Source organism: Argentina silus, assembly GCF_951799395.1.
Source record: "Argentina silus genome assembly, chromosome: 6".
NCBI lineage: Eukaryota > Metazoa > Chordata > Actinopteri > Argentiniformes > Argentinidae > Argentina > Argentina silus.
This window is the reverse complement of record NC_139660.1, coordinates 22,328,305-22,343,426: the sequence shown is the minus strand read 5'-3', so window position 1 is coordinate 22,343,426 and position 15,122 is coordinate 22,328,305. Positions and strand designations below refer to the sequence as shown.

Sequence of the window (15,122 nt, the reverse complement as noted above, 5' to 3'; positions counted from 1 at the left end):
TCCATGGAGATGTTGAAGCGAACTGGGGTTGGTCCTCGGCGCCATTTTCAAACCACTTTACCGCCGTCAGAAGACGGCCAACTGTGAGGGGAGGAGAGAACTTAAGGAAATTGACGCGTTTTCCATTTAATTCATCAAATTCATGAAATGTCCTTGTACTGACTACAACAACAAAGAAACGACTTTTTATCTCGGAAATATCTTCCACATGGCGGTAGACTAAACTGGCGTCTGCAGAGTTGATTGCAAGGTTTGTCACCTAGCTAAGCAAGTTAGCTTTCTAGCTATCTAGCTAACTACATAATAACATGTCACGTCGTGTCAATCCCTAGCTAACTAGCCGGTATCCTGCTAACGTTAGCTGCTAGAGTTGGGGTTGGGGGGATCTATTGTGTAGCTAGCTTGCTTGCTTGCGATCTAATGACTGATGGTTATCATAACATGTGATGTCTTTGCCTTTGGATTGTCCACTTTCCACCAAAATAAACATCTTCCATACACTGTATTGCACTAACCTGTCCTCTGACTGAGTGGACACACGGGTTCAGGGGTCTTATATAGCTAGCTACGTAGCCAAAATAAAGTCCAAATTCTTTATAGCCTCGTTAAATTGTGTTGTACTGTGTAGACTGTCACCATGAGTACCAACGCAGAGAGGAAATTTATCAACCTTCGGAAACGTCTCGACCAATTGGGGTACAGACAGCCATTGGGAATAGAGACCTTGCCACTGGTGGAAAAACTGTTCAGGTAAGAGCCATCAATGTTTGTTGTGTATGTGTGTGTTTTGCTTCCACTCCCAGGTTTCACAGATTAGCTTCATCCAATGACACCCATCAATACAAAGTTATCTTGGTTTAATGGGAAGGTGTGTGTCTGGCTGTTTTACAGTGATCTGGTCCACACCACTGAGAGTCTGCGCAACTCCAAGCTCTCAGCAGGGAAAACAGAGAAGGAGGGCCGGAATCTGGATGCACTCCTAGAGCCGTACAAGACAGAGAATGCCCGGCTGGTCAGAGAGAACAACGAGCTGCACCTTGGGATTCTCAAACTGAGGGAGGAGAAGGACCGGATTAGCAGAGGTATCAGTCCACCCAATCTTTTGGAAGAACAGCCAATTCTCCTACCCTTTGTCCTGCCATCACAGAAACACAGTATCATATCGGTGTTTTCTTTCTTCCATATGAAAGATAACAGTAAATGACTCCTAAAGATAGTGTGCTTGGTCTTGACAGAGTGTTCCTCTTTCAGAGCTCAAGGCCTTCATCAGGAAGCTGGACCACGAGACATCCGACCTGAAGTTCCTCAACAACCAGTATGTGCACAAGGTGCGCGCCCTGGAGAAGGACAGCAAGGCCAAAACGGAACGCATTCAGCAGCTGCAGGAGAAGAACATGCAGGCTGTGGTGCAGACGCCAGGTAGGACACGGACCTGTTAGCCAACATGCTCCAGTGTCAGCCTCATTGAGCAATTCCACCATTCTACCTTCCTCCTACTCACTGTAGGCCTATTCATTTCATCTCTTAACATCTCGCCACTTAGGTTGTTTTCTGTCCATATTCAAGTGTTACTACTACCCCCTGTTTTTTTCAGTCATGGATATACAGTCATGTATTGAGCTTGAGTTGGCAGGTTTTTGCTGTCAGATTAACCTGGGTCAAGTTCTGTACATAATTTATGCAAGATATGTCATTTTTATTTCAATTAACCAAGATATGGACAGTAATTCATGTTCTTGTATTCATTCATGTGATTTGATTTGACAGGAGGAAAAAAGCGCAGCATTCCTTTCAGACGCCAGAGGATGCAGATTGATGACCTCCTCCCTACCCCTGCCGGTTCCACACAACCTGTGGCGCAGCCTGATGACCCGTACATTGCAGATCTTCTGCAGGTGGCTGATGACAGGTGAGGTCCTGTTTGTAGTAAAACTTGCCTGTAGTTTTAAAAAATGTGATTAACCGTATTTACAACATGGAGAGCAATAGTGGTGACAGTCACATGGAGGTGGACATGTATTTGAAAACATCATGTTGAAGTAACTGTCAATGTGTGACTTTTTATGATTTTACCGTAGGATTCAGGAGCTTCAGCATGATATCACCAAACTGAAACTAGACCTGGAACGAGGTCAGGGAAGTATCAAACACCTAAACACTCAGGTAACTTACTACAATACACACCTGAATCAGTGATGTGTTTAACCTAGTTTTATTCTGTGTCTGTATAAATGGTGGTGCTTATCTGGAATGCTTCTGTCTGTCATACTGGTAGGTTGCAGAGCGAGACAAAGAGATTGAGCGTCTAAACCGTGCGCTTGATGGCGGCCGTCCTCATGATGTCATCTCTTTAGAGGCTCAGGCCATCAGCAGTGACAAACTGATTGCCCACCTTAACCTGCAGGTAAGGACCAAGCCCTGACTGTCCAAGCCAATGGATGTTAACCACTCATTGAACTTTTCTCCATAACCTGCAGGCTATCTGTGTTACTGACCACTCTAATCCACACACACACACACACCTTCATGAATCAATTGATAGTACAAATGACAGCTCACTGGAGTCTGTAGGCGCAGACCATCATATTCAATCTAGGCTCTAGATTCAAATTAAGCCTACTCCTGGACTGAATCACACTTTCAATGGAAATTCTCCATAGAGGATGCTAGTCTAGGTTTAGCCTTAATCTGTGTCTAGGAAACCAGCTCTCCAGGTAGTTTGGTTTGCTCTTCAAAGGTCTTTGGGCTCTGTCTGACCACACTTTGAGCTGCGTCTGCTTCTGCTCTGCAGATCGAGTACCTGCAGGAGACCAACAGGACGCTGGAGCAGAAGGTGCAGGGTCTGCAGCAGAGGAAACAGGACGCCTCCAGCGAGGTGGCGGACCTCAATGCCAAGAACCAGGAGCTGTGTCAGGAGCTCACCCACATAGACCACCTGGCCAAGCAGCTGGAGAGGGACAAGGACCTGGTGATGGAGACCGCCGACCTGGAACTACAGGAGGCCAAGGTGGGAGGAGGCAGAGGGGGTAAAGGATACGATAGGAACCATAGGAGGGATTCTTAAGACAATCATGGATCGAAGTCATACGCACGTCCCCAAAAAACCTTGTTAGTACACATAGTACAAAAAACATAGTACAGAACGAAAAGGGTATTAATGCATATTAATGCTCCCCAGTGCTTTATTGCTGCACCATACACAACAACAATATTTCCACTTCAACAGAAGTCTTCGTCAGGTCGTCAGGGATTCAGAGACACAGGAGATTTAGGGAACTAGGTCAATGTGAGATTAATGTTGTCAAGAAATCAGATTTTCTCTCTCTCCTCCGTCTTTTCGACAGACAGAAATTGAAAGGCAACACAGAGCCATAGAAGACTTGGAGCATGTCATCACCAAATTAAGAAGGGTATGGTATATATAGAAGGGTTGAACAATATTTCTCTCATGACTTTATAACTCACAAATCTGTCTCCCCAGATTGTCTGACCAGTTAGTTATCAATGACTGCGTTTTATTCCTCTGAATGGGTATTTCAGGACCAGTCTGAGGGCGACCATGAGAAAGACCGTCTGATGGACCAGCTGGCAGACCTCAGGGAGCAGAGTGAGAAAATGGAGGGACTGACAAACTTCCTTGAGGAAGAGAAGAAAAGGCTTCAGGACAAACTCGAGAAAATGACAGATGCTGGTGAGCAGCAACATTGTGTCTCCTCTCCTGTTGAAACTTTGGTGAAATGACACTGAGTGCCTAAGATGTGTACGGGGTAAGCTACTGGAGAATAGCACAAGAGAACCAATACCAATATCTCTCAATGACCGAAGGGCGGAGTGCAATATAGGTATTATCTATGTGGCTGTATGACACGGCTAACGTGCAATGTATGTATTGTTTATATGTCAAGTGTGTAGTGTACAGTGTTTATTTTGAATACAGCACTACTGTGTATCCAAGAAAATGTTATTTTCGGGGACATTCAAGTTTAACCGACCGTATAATGTTAGGCAGTGTTGACTCACAGACTGCTGCTGTCCGTCCCTAGATAAAGAACTGGTGATGGAGTTGGAGAGCTGGCGGGCCAAACACGGCGTGTGTGGGAGGGAGCGCTCGCCGTCTCGTCTGGATGCGTTTGTCAGGAGCCTGGAGGAGGAGCGAGACCATTACAAACAGGAGGCGGAGCGCTACCGGAGGACCAGGGGGGCCGGGGGGGGGCGCGACCTCAGCCCCAGGCGCAGCAGCCCAGGCAGGAGTCCCAGGGGGAGAGGAGGAGGCGGGAGCGGAGGAGACAGGCACGGCAAGGTGAGAGAGCCAGCATGTCCAACACACACACACACACACACAGTTATATCTCTCGTACATTCAAACTGAGTCACACATGCCAAAACAATCCATTGACTCTGTTTAATTGTGCATTCACATGTTAGGGGACTTAAGTGGAAGTTGATGGTGAAAGATTCAGAATTCAGGAGTTTACTTGTTTAGATAAAGATGAAGGTGTAACGGTTTATTGTTTGTGTGTTGTTCAGGGGGACAGTCTGGAGATGGAGCTCTCTGCCGTGGTGAAGGAGAGAGACCAGCTCCAGGCCGTACTGCTGGGCTTCGAGAGGCACATGGAGGACATCCAGACCAACGTGAAGGCCCTGACCGCGGAGAGGGACCATCTCAGTGCACAGTACAAACTGGTGAGAAAGCACAGCTAAGTGTGTGTGTGTGTGTGTGTATGCTCGGTGCAAACAGTTGGAGATACCAACCTGTTGCACGAAAAATCTCTTCCTAGTAGTAACTGTGTGCGTGTGTGTGTGTGTGCGCGCGTGTGCAGGTGCATGAGGAGCTCAGGCAGGCCCGTGGAGGAGCACAGCTGTCCGATGAGATCCTGCGGTTGAAGGAGGAGAGGGAGCAGGCAGACGCTGACCTTCAGCAGATGGCCTCAGAGAGAGACACAATCCGAGAGCGACTAAAGGTCCACACACACACCTATTATTACTATCACCATGCCTTTCCATGAAACCCCAGAGTCCCCCCCCCCCCCCCCCCTCATGTTCACACCACAGGCATTTACATTTACATTTGGCATTTAGCAGACGCCTTTATCCAAAGCGACTTACAAGCAGGCGTCCTACAGTTGATGTTTTTTTAGACCGTTGCAAGACCAACTGCTCAAGTATGGGACAGTAACGTTTTTTGGAGTCAGAATCTGTGGTACATAATTGGAATTTGCACATAATAATCACTTAAGGTCTGTTATATGACTCTGTTAGAATGGTGTGTGTGTGTGTGTGTGTGCGCGCCTTGTGCAGGTGGCTCAAACCTCAGCTCTCACAGACAGACAGGAGGAGGAGAGGAGAATCTTCAACCTGGAGAATACCATTAAGACTGTAAGTCCTGATGGACTTTTCCGCAACTTTTACACCGAAGTGATCCTAATTATGTCCATCACCTTAACATACTTTGTTGAGATTCATCTACCTTTCACAACTGTCATATAAGTCTGCCATTATCAATGCTCTTGTAGCTGATCGTGTGTGTGTGTGTGTGTGTGTGTGTGTGTGTGTGTGTTTGTCCAGTTGGAGAGGGAGCGGTTGGACCTGCGTTCACAGGTGGCGGTGCTGACGGAGGGCAGGGTGGCAGTGGAGGAGGAGCTGAAGGCTCGCTCCAGCGCCCTGGTGCACACCTCAGAGGAGACGGCCCAGCAGAGAGCTGAGTCCAACGCACTCAGGTCTGCATCAGTCTTATCAATCTATCACACATTCCTTTTTATAGCACACATCCTACACTAATAATAATACACTTTATTTCTATAGCACATTTTTAAAACAATGTTACAAAGTGCTTTACAAATAGATAAAACTGATATGCAAATAAAACTAATAAGTAGAAGCGGTAACACACAGACACATTAAAAAGAATAAGGGCAGCATTAATTAAAGTGCAATACAATGCAATATACAGGAAAATTGGGTTGATAATTGATAATTGTATGACGTCTACCTGGGTCATTGTCCCACTACTTGTTCTGCTCTTCAGGCTGCTGCAGGAGCAGATGGAGCAGTCCCTGTTCGACATACAACACCGGCTGTCTGTGAAGACCAACGAGCTCCATGCCGCCCACCAGCAGATTGAGAAGCTGGAGGAGAAGATCGGTAAGGGGTTTATGGATGAAATGACTCGTTAGACCTATAGGTAAACATGTCACTGTTTTGTGTATGGTTCATGTTCATTGTTTAATCAGGTATGTGCTGTTTTTGTTGTTGTCGTCGTCGTTTTGATGAACCAGGTGAACTGAGTCGCCACGGTTCAACCCAGAGGGAGGAGGCGACTTCTCTCCAGAGGGCCGTCTCTGCTCTGGACAGGGAGAAGGACGCCCTGCAAGACGCCGTGGACCACAAGACTGAGAGCATGGCTTTGCTGCAGGGGGAGCTCTCCGCCAAGGTAGGCCCCTACCACCACCATCACTGAGCTGATCTGTTCTACCTTCACACAGACACACAAAACTGTTTTTTTTTTTCTCTCTCCTTCTGCAGGAAAAGCTGCTAGTCGAAGTCCGACTCACTGTGACAGACATGGAGAACTCTCTAGAGTGAGTGCACTCTATTTATTTTTGTAAATGATTGTTAGAATGCTTGTGGACTCTACCAAAAAGAAAGAATAACAATTTTAGCAAATGAAATGACCAGAAACCACCACAGTTTACTGAGTGTTACAAGTCAGTCAGACTGTGATGGTCATTATGTGTGTTTACCTGCAGCCAGCTGAAGGGGGCGCTGAGCAGCCGCGAGAGGGAGCTAGCCAGCCTGCGTAGACAGCTGGACACGGCACAGGAGGAGCTGGCTGGAGTCCTGAAGGACCGAGAGATCGCACTGAGAGAGAACAGGAGGCTACAGGATGACCTGGTCACTATGACCAGAGAGAATCAGGTACATGTCAACTCCAACCCACTGAGATGGAACGGTTCTATGTGTTGTGTCTCTATGCTCAAACCCACTGAGATGGAACGGTTCTGTGTGTTGTATCTCTATGCTCAAAGCTGCCAGATGGGAATCCTAGGAGCTTGACCAGTGAGAACCAGTTTGGTGTGATCATGTCTAGCGTCAGTTTGATTGGTCTACCTTGCTTGGCATCTTGTCGTGTCAGATTTGACCATTATACAGGTCAAGCCAGCTAACGTTCTGTTCAGAATACCCTCATATCTTATTTGGGCACAAACATTGTACGAAGCATTCCTTGGCTTAGAGAGGATGGCCAGGTCATAGCCAAGGTTCTGGGTCAAACCAGTTTAATGCCCTGACTGCACTCTGACTATTTATTGTTTTGTGCATATTGGATATAAATGGTGTCCATGCATGCCTGGTCCAGCACTATATACATAAAACCACACTGCATGGGGGAGCACCAGTGTAAACAAAAAAAAAAAAAAAACTGGCAAAGAATAAAAGAAAGCATTTGTTGGCTTCATGTGAGGTTGTGTGTCCAGGCTGTACACGCTGAGATGGAGGAGGCCTTGCATGAGAAAGACGACCTGAAGATGAGGGTCCACGCCTACATCTCGGAGGTGGCCCGGATAGAGAACGTGATGGCTGCAAAGGTAAAGCCACCACCCCGCTCTACACTTGACTTGTTAGTTTTCATTTGGCTGTGTAACTACTGTGTAAATAAAGCACTTGGTAATGGTTTGTCTTTCCAATATGTAGCGAACACACGTCTAACTCTAACCGCCCACATAACTGTCTTCTTCAGTGACTGTCACCCAAATATATATGTAATTTTTTTAACATGTAAGTTCCTTACCTTGAAGGAGTCTACAGGAGCAGGAGAACCTGTAGTCTAGACAGCCACTGTTAACTTCAGATGACCCAACAGGAGCAGGAGCACCGGGACATGCTGGAGCGCTTCCGGCTGGCCCACTCGGAGGCAGAGGACCGGGAGGTGAAGCTGCAGAAGGTCGAGGGCCTCAACAACTCCATCCGCCTGGAGCTGCTCTCCTCAGACACAGAGCGCAGGCACCTCAGGGAGACGGTGGGCCACCAGGACAGAGAGATCCAGGAGGTGAGACTTGAAGGCCCCTATTATTTTCAGTCTGCAAAGCAGCTTCCACAATGTGCTTATTTGTGTTAGTGTACAAGGGAAAATGGAGGGTGGAGAGAGAAGTCCATTTCTGGTCCTTTTCTAATTTTCAGTCTTTGCTGTTGCAGTGATTGATGATGTTATGGTGCATTCAAGTGCTCCTCGGAAACTCTGAGGGTCCCACCCAAATTTAGCGGAGGCTTTTCCCTTGGGCTCCCTATTGGCTAATTCTGAGATGGCTCCAAGTGAGAAACTCAGAATTCTCAGAGGTACACTATTTTGCAGGGTAGAACATTTCTGGAGTTTCCTAGTTCCGAGGAGCAAATGAATGCACCATTACAAAAAAAAAGATCTAGCACCTGTTTGAATACTCAAATGCCTCCTTCATCCTCTCCCTCCTTGAGCAAATCACTGATCTCACATGACTTGATTGGTCAAAGCAATGCAGTGAAAAGCTCGCTTTGACCCATCCCAATGGTGTGTCCCCCCCCTCCCAGCACATGAGCGCTCTGCAGGCGTACGATGCCCAGGTGTCGTCCCTGGCCCGGGGCATGTCCCGGCTAGAGGAGGAGCTACAGGCGGTCCGGGGGGAGAAGGCAGCCTTGCTCTCTGATCTGACCTCCGTCAGGGAGCTGTGTGTCAAATTGGACTCCAACAAAGAGCTCACCACCCGCCATCTCACCTCCAAGAGCATGGAGATGGAGAGGGTGAGCCCCAGCACCGGTCACACACACACACACACACACACACACACACACACACACACTCACTATCACTATCACTCTCACTATCACTCAGTCACACACACACTCACTCTCACTCTCAGTCACACACACACTCACTCTCACTCTCAGTCACACACACACTCACTCACTCTCTCTCTCACACACATTCACACACTCACACACTGCAATGGAAAAATTGAAACTACTGACATATGATTGAACTTTTGCACTCCGAAGTAAAACTGTTGTTTTGCAAACTGCCTAACCGCAGACAGATACACTCCGGGAGGGGGTTTCTGTTTGCTTAATCTATCTGCTGCAAACAAAGGATTGTGTTGTTTGTGAACTCTTAACCTATCTTTTGCTTTTATCTTATAAAAGGCATTCTGTAACTGACATCCTCATCACATTTGACAGATTCCTCTGACTGTGATCTTTCTGCAGAAGCTTATTCAGTAAAAACTCTCAAAGAGAAGAACTGATTGATTCATTATTTCAGATTTCCACCACAACACTCACACTCTCTCTCACTCACTCACTCACACACACACACACACAGACCACACACAGACAGAGGAACCTGTACACGCACAAGATTCTCACATAAACAAGTGAATGTGGTAGCGTGTGTGTTTTTACTCGAAAGCTGCATACAGCAATATCTTGCTAGCCATAGTTAGCTCCGCTATGCTAATGTACAGTATGTTTCAGGAGCCCTAAGCTTTGCACAGACCCCTGTGCTGTACTGAGAGTGTAAGCTATACCCTTCTTATCTGTTAGTGTGTGTGTGTGTGACTTGACTCACCTGACTGCGTCGCTCTCACAGGTGACAGGAGAGCTAGAGGACGTGCGCTCGGAGGCGGAGCTACTGAAGAAGCAGCTGGCCAGCGAGAGGCTGACCGTCCGTAACCTAGAGACGCTCCTCTCCACCAATCGACAGAAGGAGTTCCAGACCCATCTGAGCGCCAGCGAGAGGGAGTCGGAGCTGAAGGTCCTGCGGGACAGACTCGTCCTCGCAGACAGCAAAACGTACGAGGAGGAGGGCCGAATGAAAGGCCCCTCGGGCCGATTGATTTCTCACCAGCGAATGCCATTGACGCACATTCTTTAGTCCAATTGTTTTGATAAAGATAAGTTAATTGTGTGTGTGTGTGTGTGTCGTGTGTCGTGTGCAGGGCAGGGCATGCAAGGGAGCTGTCCCAGCTCAGAGGGAAAGTCTCTCAGCTGCAGACAGAGATGGACGTGCTGAAGAGACAGCTGACCACCGAGCGCTTTGAGCGGTGAGTTCATGACCTTTTTATTTGCACTGGCAACCTACAGGACACGTTACCTTCCTTAATGAACCCTCTTCACTTGGAATAGTTACTCACCAACTAAGCCAAAGAATTCCAGAACACTCACCACCTAGAGTGCTGAGTGTTTTATGTGGTATTTACCTAGCAACAATACTTTGATTGGCTACAAAATGAAGCATCATAATGTATGCGTTTTGGGTGAATAAAGTCACCCTTGGCACAATTTGGGCGACTTTATTCACCCTCGGCACTAAATGAGTGAAAGGCATTGAACTTGCAATGAAAAGGGCTGTTGTCTCTTGTCTCATGCCCTTGCTGTCTGTCTCTCCTCCTCAGTGAGAGGGCCGTGCAGGAGATGCGCAGACAGGGCGTGTCTTTCTCCTCCCTGCGGAGCTCCTCCCCCCTCAGCGCCTCTCTGAGTCCCCACCCCCTCAGCCCCCGCCCCCTCTCCCCAGAGCGATCCATCCTCCGAACTCCACAGCGATCCTCAGACATGTCACCAGAGAAGTGAGTCACTCCTATTTCTACTGACACTGTACTCACACACACACAGATACGCACACGCTACACACTCCGTATCCCGCACTACTACTACTACTACTATACAACTATATCATTTAGAAAACAAAAAGAGACTTAACAATTCACACTGACTGTATTGAACTCTGTAATTCATCTCTTGACTTCTCATTTTCTCCACAGAAGTGTGAGCTTTAAAGAGTAGAGAGACCAAGGACAGGGAGACAGGAGCTGAAGTGAGTGACTGAGAGACCGGGGCAAGCATTGGGTTACGTCTGAAGTATGTATGGGACTCTTAACATAATGGGTGTGTCCAACAACATCACTGGCAGTGGTCTGAAATGTCAGATTCATTGTTTTGAGTCTGTCCCTATGAAATATGCACTTAGCTAAGACTCGGACGGTGTCAGAAGTAAAATCATGCTGTCATCTCACCACAAAGACACCAGTTTGAATAATCAAATTATGACTAATAGCCTATATTTTTCTAGGAATCTGTTACTACTAATTACTTAGTGTCATCTAATTGTAATATTCCGTAGTTCAAGAGGCAATCTGGGATTGGTACATCAATTGTCTGACTTAATGATATATAGCAATTGATTCTTGAAGAATGGAACTATTGTATAAGTATAAATGCCTCATGAACTTATGGAAACTGTTACCCCGTCAGAACCCAAAATATAAGCTTGTTTTACTCCATTGTTTGTCAACAATGTGACTATCATGTTGATCTTATGGATGGTCAGTCCTCGTATCCATACCTCCATCTATGAAATTGAGAGAGGTTACATTTCTGCAGCCCCTATCCCTCAGCTGTTAACCAAAACAAGTGGCAGGGAGAACAACGGTATTGTTTGAATCCCAGATTGCCTCTTTTCGCATGGTCAATAGTGGAGGACTTGGACTAGGAGTCTGAGCTGAGGCAGTGTTTTACCAAATGTATTTATTTATAAGAATCAGGTTTTGGTTTACTTGACCATTTTTCTGTTGTTGTTGTTGAAGCAGAATTGTTTTTGTTAGTTCATTCCTGTGTTTACAGTGTTCTGTGGTATTTGTGTGTTTTTAAATGTTACATTATGCTTCTAATGACACCTAAATTATTAACTTATTCATTCAAATAAAGTATTTTGATAAAATTCACTGCACTGTTCTGTACCTGACATGGGGATGTACTACCGCCTTGGTAACCATAGCTGCCCATTCACTACTGTTATCAAGGAGGGGAATTCAGTGATACAAGATGCAAATGTGGTATTGGGACTTTAATTTCCAAAATGTCTTTGTTGACACTTGGGTTAGTGCTTGGCTGAATCTCAGGTTGCGTGCATAGCTTACAGAGATATCGGACAGTAACATTTCTTTGTAAGTAAGTGGACACTGGAATGTGAAAGTCTTATTTGATTGTCTGTAACATTATCATTTACATGCTTCTAAAATACCTTTTGTTTCCAGTTTTTTTTAGTGGTTATTTACTCAGAAGACACTTAATAATCCCCCAATACTTACAAATAATTTCCCAATGCTTAAAAAAAACCTAATGTAAAAACGGATATCAAAACTGCTTGTTCCCTAGGAATAAAAATACATGGAGTGTAACAACATACTGTATAAAAAAAAAAAAACATTTTACAAAAAATACAAAATACCATCTTGCAGTTAATGTCTGCAGTATTCAGTGGTTGTGTTGGGGAGGGGGTAAGTGAAGAGGGAAAAGTCTAGAATGTATTTGGGCAGAAGTTCCCTGAGAAGCTTTTGCGGCAGACTGCATAGGTAGTAGTGCAGCGTCTCCGTGGTGACTGGCTTGTACCACGTCTGGCGCTCTGGGAAGTGGATGTGCGGGGGCGCGCTGATGCGCTGGAGAACGTACTCCGCATCGCTCTCCAGCTGCTCGTAGGAGCCGATGAAGTCGTAGGACACGGCGCACGGCTGGCACAGGTTGTAGATCGGCATCCAGTGCTCGTTCATGCGCTCCACGTCCTCGTCCAGCAGGTAGCGCACGAACTCGGCGAAGGTCACGTCGTTCCCGGCCGCCGACATATCCTTGGCGTGGCCCTTCCTGTAGCGCCGGACGATCTCGGCGCCGTACTTCTTCTGGTAGGCCTGGATCTCCCCGAACTTGTTCCTGTAGGCTGAGAGCAGTCGTTCCATGGGCTCCCGCACAAACATGAACTTGAAGTAATGCTTGAGCCGGTGGCGGATCTCGACGGGCTTCATGGCGGACAGGAAGAGCAGGTCGCTGCGGTGGTCCATCTTGATGTTGACGTTGACGCTCTCCAGGGCGCCGCTCAGGACCTTCAGGACCCTCTTCCAGTTGGAGCAGGCCACCTTGGGGACGTAGCAGTACAAGAAGCGGTGCTCGTCGTTCACCAGGATGTGCTGCAGCAGGTTCTTCCTCTGGAGGGGGCTCAGCGACCACACGCTGTGGGGCATGTTCTTATGACCGCACACGGTCCTGATGGTACGGTTGCGGATCTCCTGGAGAATCTGAATGGAGGGGAGGGGAGGGGAGGGGTGGGGGTTATTAGTTAGGGTGACTGGGATGTTGAAGTAGAAGCCAATCATTTAATGACTGACAATACATGCACCAACAGCCTGTTTCACTAATGTAGCAAATAAAGAGTCACCTTTCACATGCAGTTGCCCTGTAGTTATGTACTAGCTCTGTAATTACTCTAGTAACAACATTGTGACACTAGGCCAACGGCTTTGTTATTTCATTGCAGTGTGGTTTGTCTGATTGCACAAGTGAAATGAAAGGTTTACCAAAGTATTGCGCAAGTAGGCCTATCACAATATAGGCTAGTATCACAAAAGTATAATTCCAACATATCAGTTTATGCAATGAAGTTACAATTGTATTACACACTACATGTGTTAAGTTAAAATTGTATTACACACTACATGTGTTAAGATTGCTACTGCATTCCAACTGGTTTGTAATTCCGTTAATAAGAGGCTGTGATGTTTGTATGGCCTTGTGTTAGAGCCTGAGATAATGGTGAAATACTGCAGCAGCCTACCTGGGATTCAGCCTCCACAGCTGGGTGTTGTTGTCGGGCTGGTCGGAGGTAATCTGACCTCCTGACGGTTCCCCGAGGTGGAGGTGTCTCCATACTATTCAGCATTCCTTTCTCTATCATGAGCAGAAGGCCTCCGGACGCCACGATCACAGCGAACGTCAGCACCGATGGCAAGACAGCGGAGTTGCGGCGCAAGGAGCCCGAATTGACTGTTGTCCTGAAGTTCATCACGGACCCGCTCCTTGCACTGCCAGCCCTTTTCATCGCCAAGTCCTGCTTCCGCGGAGGCATAATCGGTATCTGCGTGATGTCCGACGGCTGGCTGGTTTTATTGTTGTTTATTTTCAAGGGAAGAAAAAGTTGTAAACTACCACGTACTCATAACTTCAAACTGCACCAAACTCCTTCCTTGCAAAAAAAAAAAAAAAAAAAAAGGATCAGTGTCGATCACGGAGGGGATTGTGGGAGTTGTAGTTATTGCACAAAACTGTATTTCACAGGGTGGGCAGGCCGGGAGATAGATGGGAGGAATGGTGAATATTGGATCATGGAAGTCACATAGTGAGTCACATAGTAATGTCAATATAGCCTACACCGACTCCCACTGGAAGAATAAACTACAAACAATCGTAAACCAGCTATTTTAGTGTCTAGCCCTAGGCAGGACCTGCAAGTATAGTCTGCAAATATACCTATTTGTATGGAGGGGGTTTATTCGGCAGAGAGATTTATGCCATTAAATTTGTATTTGAGGGAGATTTGTGTTAAATCACTGGGATTGGCAAATTGTGGAGCCTAGTAGCCTATGTTTTTATGAAGTATTGAAGCACCCACTCCATTGCAAGTAAAACACGTTTATATTCAGCTGTTTCTCATGCGCACAGCAAAAGCTGTAGGTCTCTGGTTTGCCAGAAAACCTACGCGCAACGAACAATGACGATGTATGATAGGATAAATAGACAAAACATTTCGACAAATCAATTTATTGCGGCTTCCAAAAAATGTATTTTACATGAATTAGGTTCACGTTGAACGAATCAGAAAGGTTGCAGGCGATATGGGCCACTTCACAAAATGAATGATACACACAATAATAATATGCTAATCACTATAATCACTGATTATCAATTGAACGATATGTTTTTTTTCTTTGCCGTGTTCGTAGATATCGGTCGGTGATATTCGTGCCAGAACGCAGTCTCAGCCAGCCACACCCTCCCTTCTCCCGTGCGTGCAGCTGTGCGGGACACCGTTCCTCCTCGGTCTGTGCGCCTGGCCGTGCGTCTGTGGCGAGCACCCGCAGCATCAGCAACACAAAGAGGAGAGCTGCGTGGAGATACGAGGCGCCGCGAGGCAACTTCAAGGCCGATCGCGTGGAAACAATCACTTGTAAGGTGGTGTGAGCTTGTTTTTCTTGCCTATTTTGCTTGATCATTCAGGATGGCTTCATTTGCAATTGGCTAATGACCTTGTCATAGCCACTCATTTTCATTGACCT

General features: G+C 46.6%; 2 protein-coding genes across 2 annotated transcripts; one reads left to right on the top strand and one right to left on the bottom strand.

Moving 5' to 3' along the window:
• Nucleotides 1-142: 142 nt before the first annotated feature.
• Nucleotides 143-10,593, top strand: cep135 (centrosomal protein 135; the record flags this gene model as incomplete). Its single annotated transcript, XM_083672047.1, has 25 exons — nucleotides 143-250; nucleotides 629-750; nucleotides 892-1,082; nucleotides 1,252-1,419; nucleotides 1,768-1,909; nucleotides 2,079-2,163; nucleotides 2,276-2,404; nucleotides 2,792-3,007; nucleotides 3,345-3,410; nucleotides 3,541-3,691; nucleotides 4,044-4,300; nucleotides 4,528-4,683; nucleotides 4,821-4,961; nucleotides 5,299-5,376; nucleotides 5,566-5,717; nucleotides 6,026-6,141; nucleotides 6,276-6,430; nucleotides 6,523-6,578; nucleotides 6,747-6,915; nucleotides 7,473-7,583; nucleotides 7,859-8,044; nucleotides 8,560-8,769; nucleotides 9,614-9,816; nucleotides 9,963-10,067; nucleotides 10,419-10,593. Exons 2-25 carry the CDS (start codon nucleotides 638-640, stop codon nucleotides 10,591-10,593), a joined length of 3,531 nt encoding a protein of 1,176 aa, XP_083528173.1. The 5' UTR covers nucleotides 143-250; nucleotides 629-637.
• Nucleotides 10,594-10,824: 231 nt separating this feature from the next.
• Nucleotides 10,825-14,023, bottom strand: chst14 (carbohydrate (N-acetylgalactosamine 4-0) sulfotransferase 14). Its single transcript, XM_083672020.1, has 2 exons — nucleotides 13,625-14,023; nucleotides 10,825-13,088 (listed from the first exon to the last, which is right to left on the bottom strand). The coding sequence occupies exons 1-2, from the start codon at nucleotides 13,913-13,915 to the stop codon at nucleotides 12,261-12,263; spliced, it is 1,119 nt and encodes a 372-aa protein (XP_083528146.1). The 5' UTR covers nucleotides 13,916-14,023; the 3' UTR covers nucleotides 10,825-12,260.
• Between the last annotated feature and the right edge of the window lie 1,099 nt (nucleotides 14,024-15,122).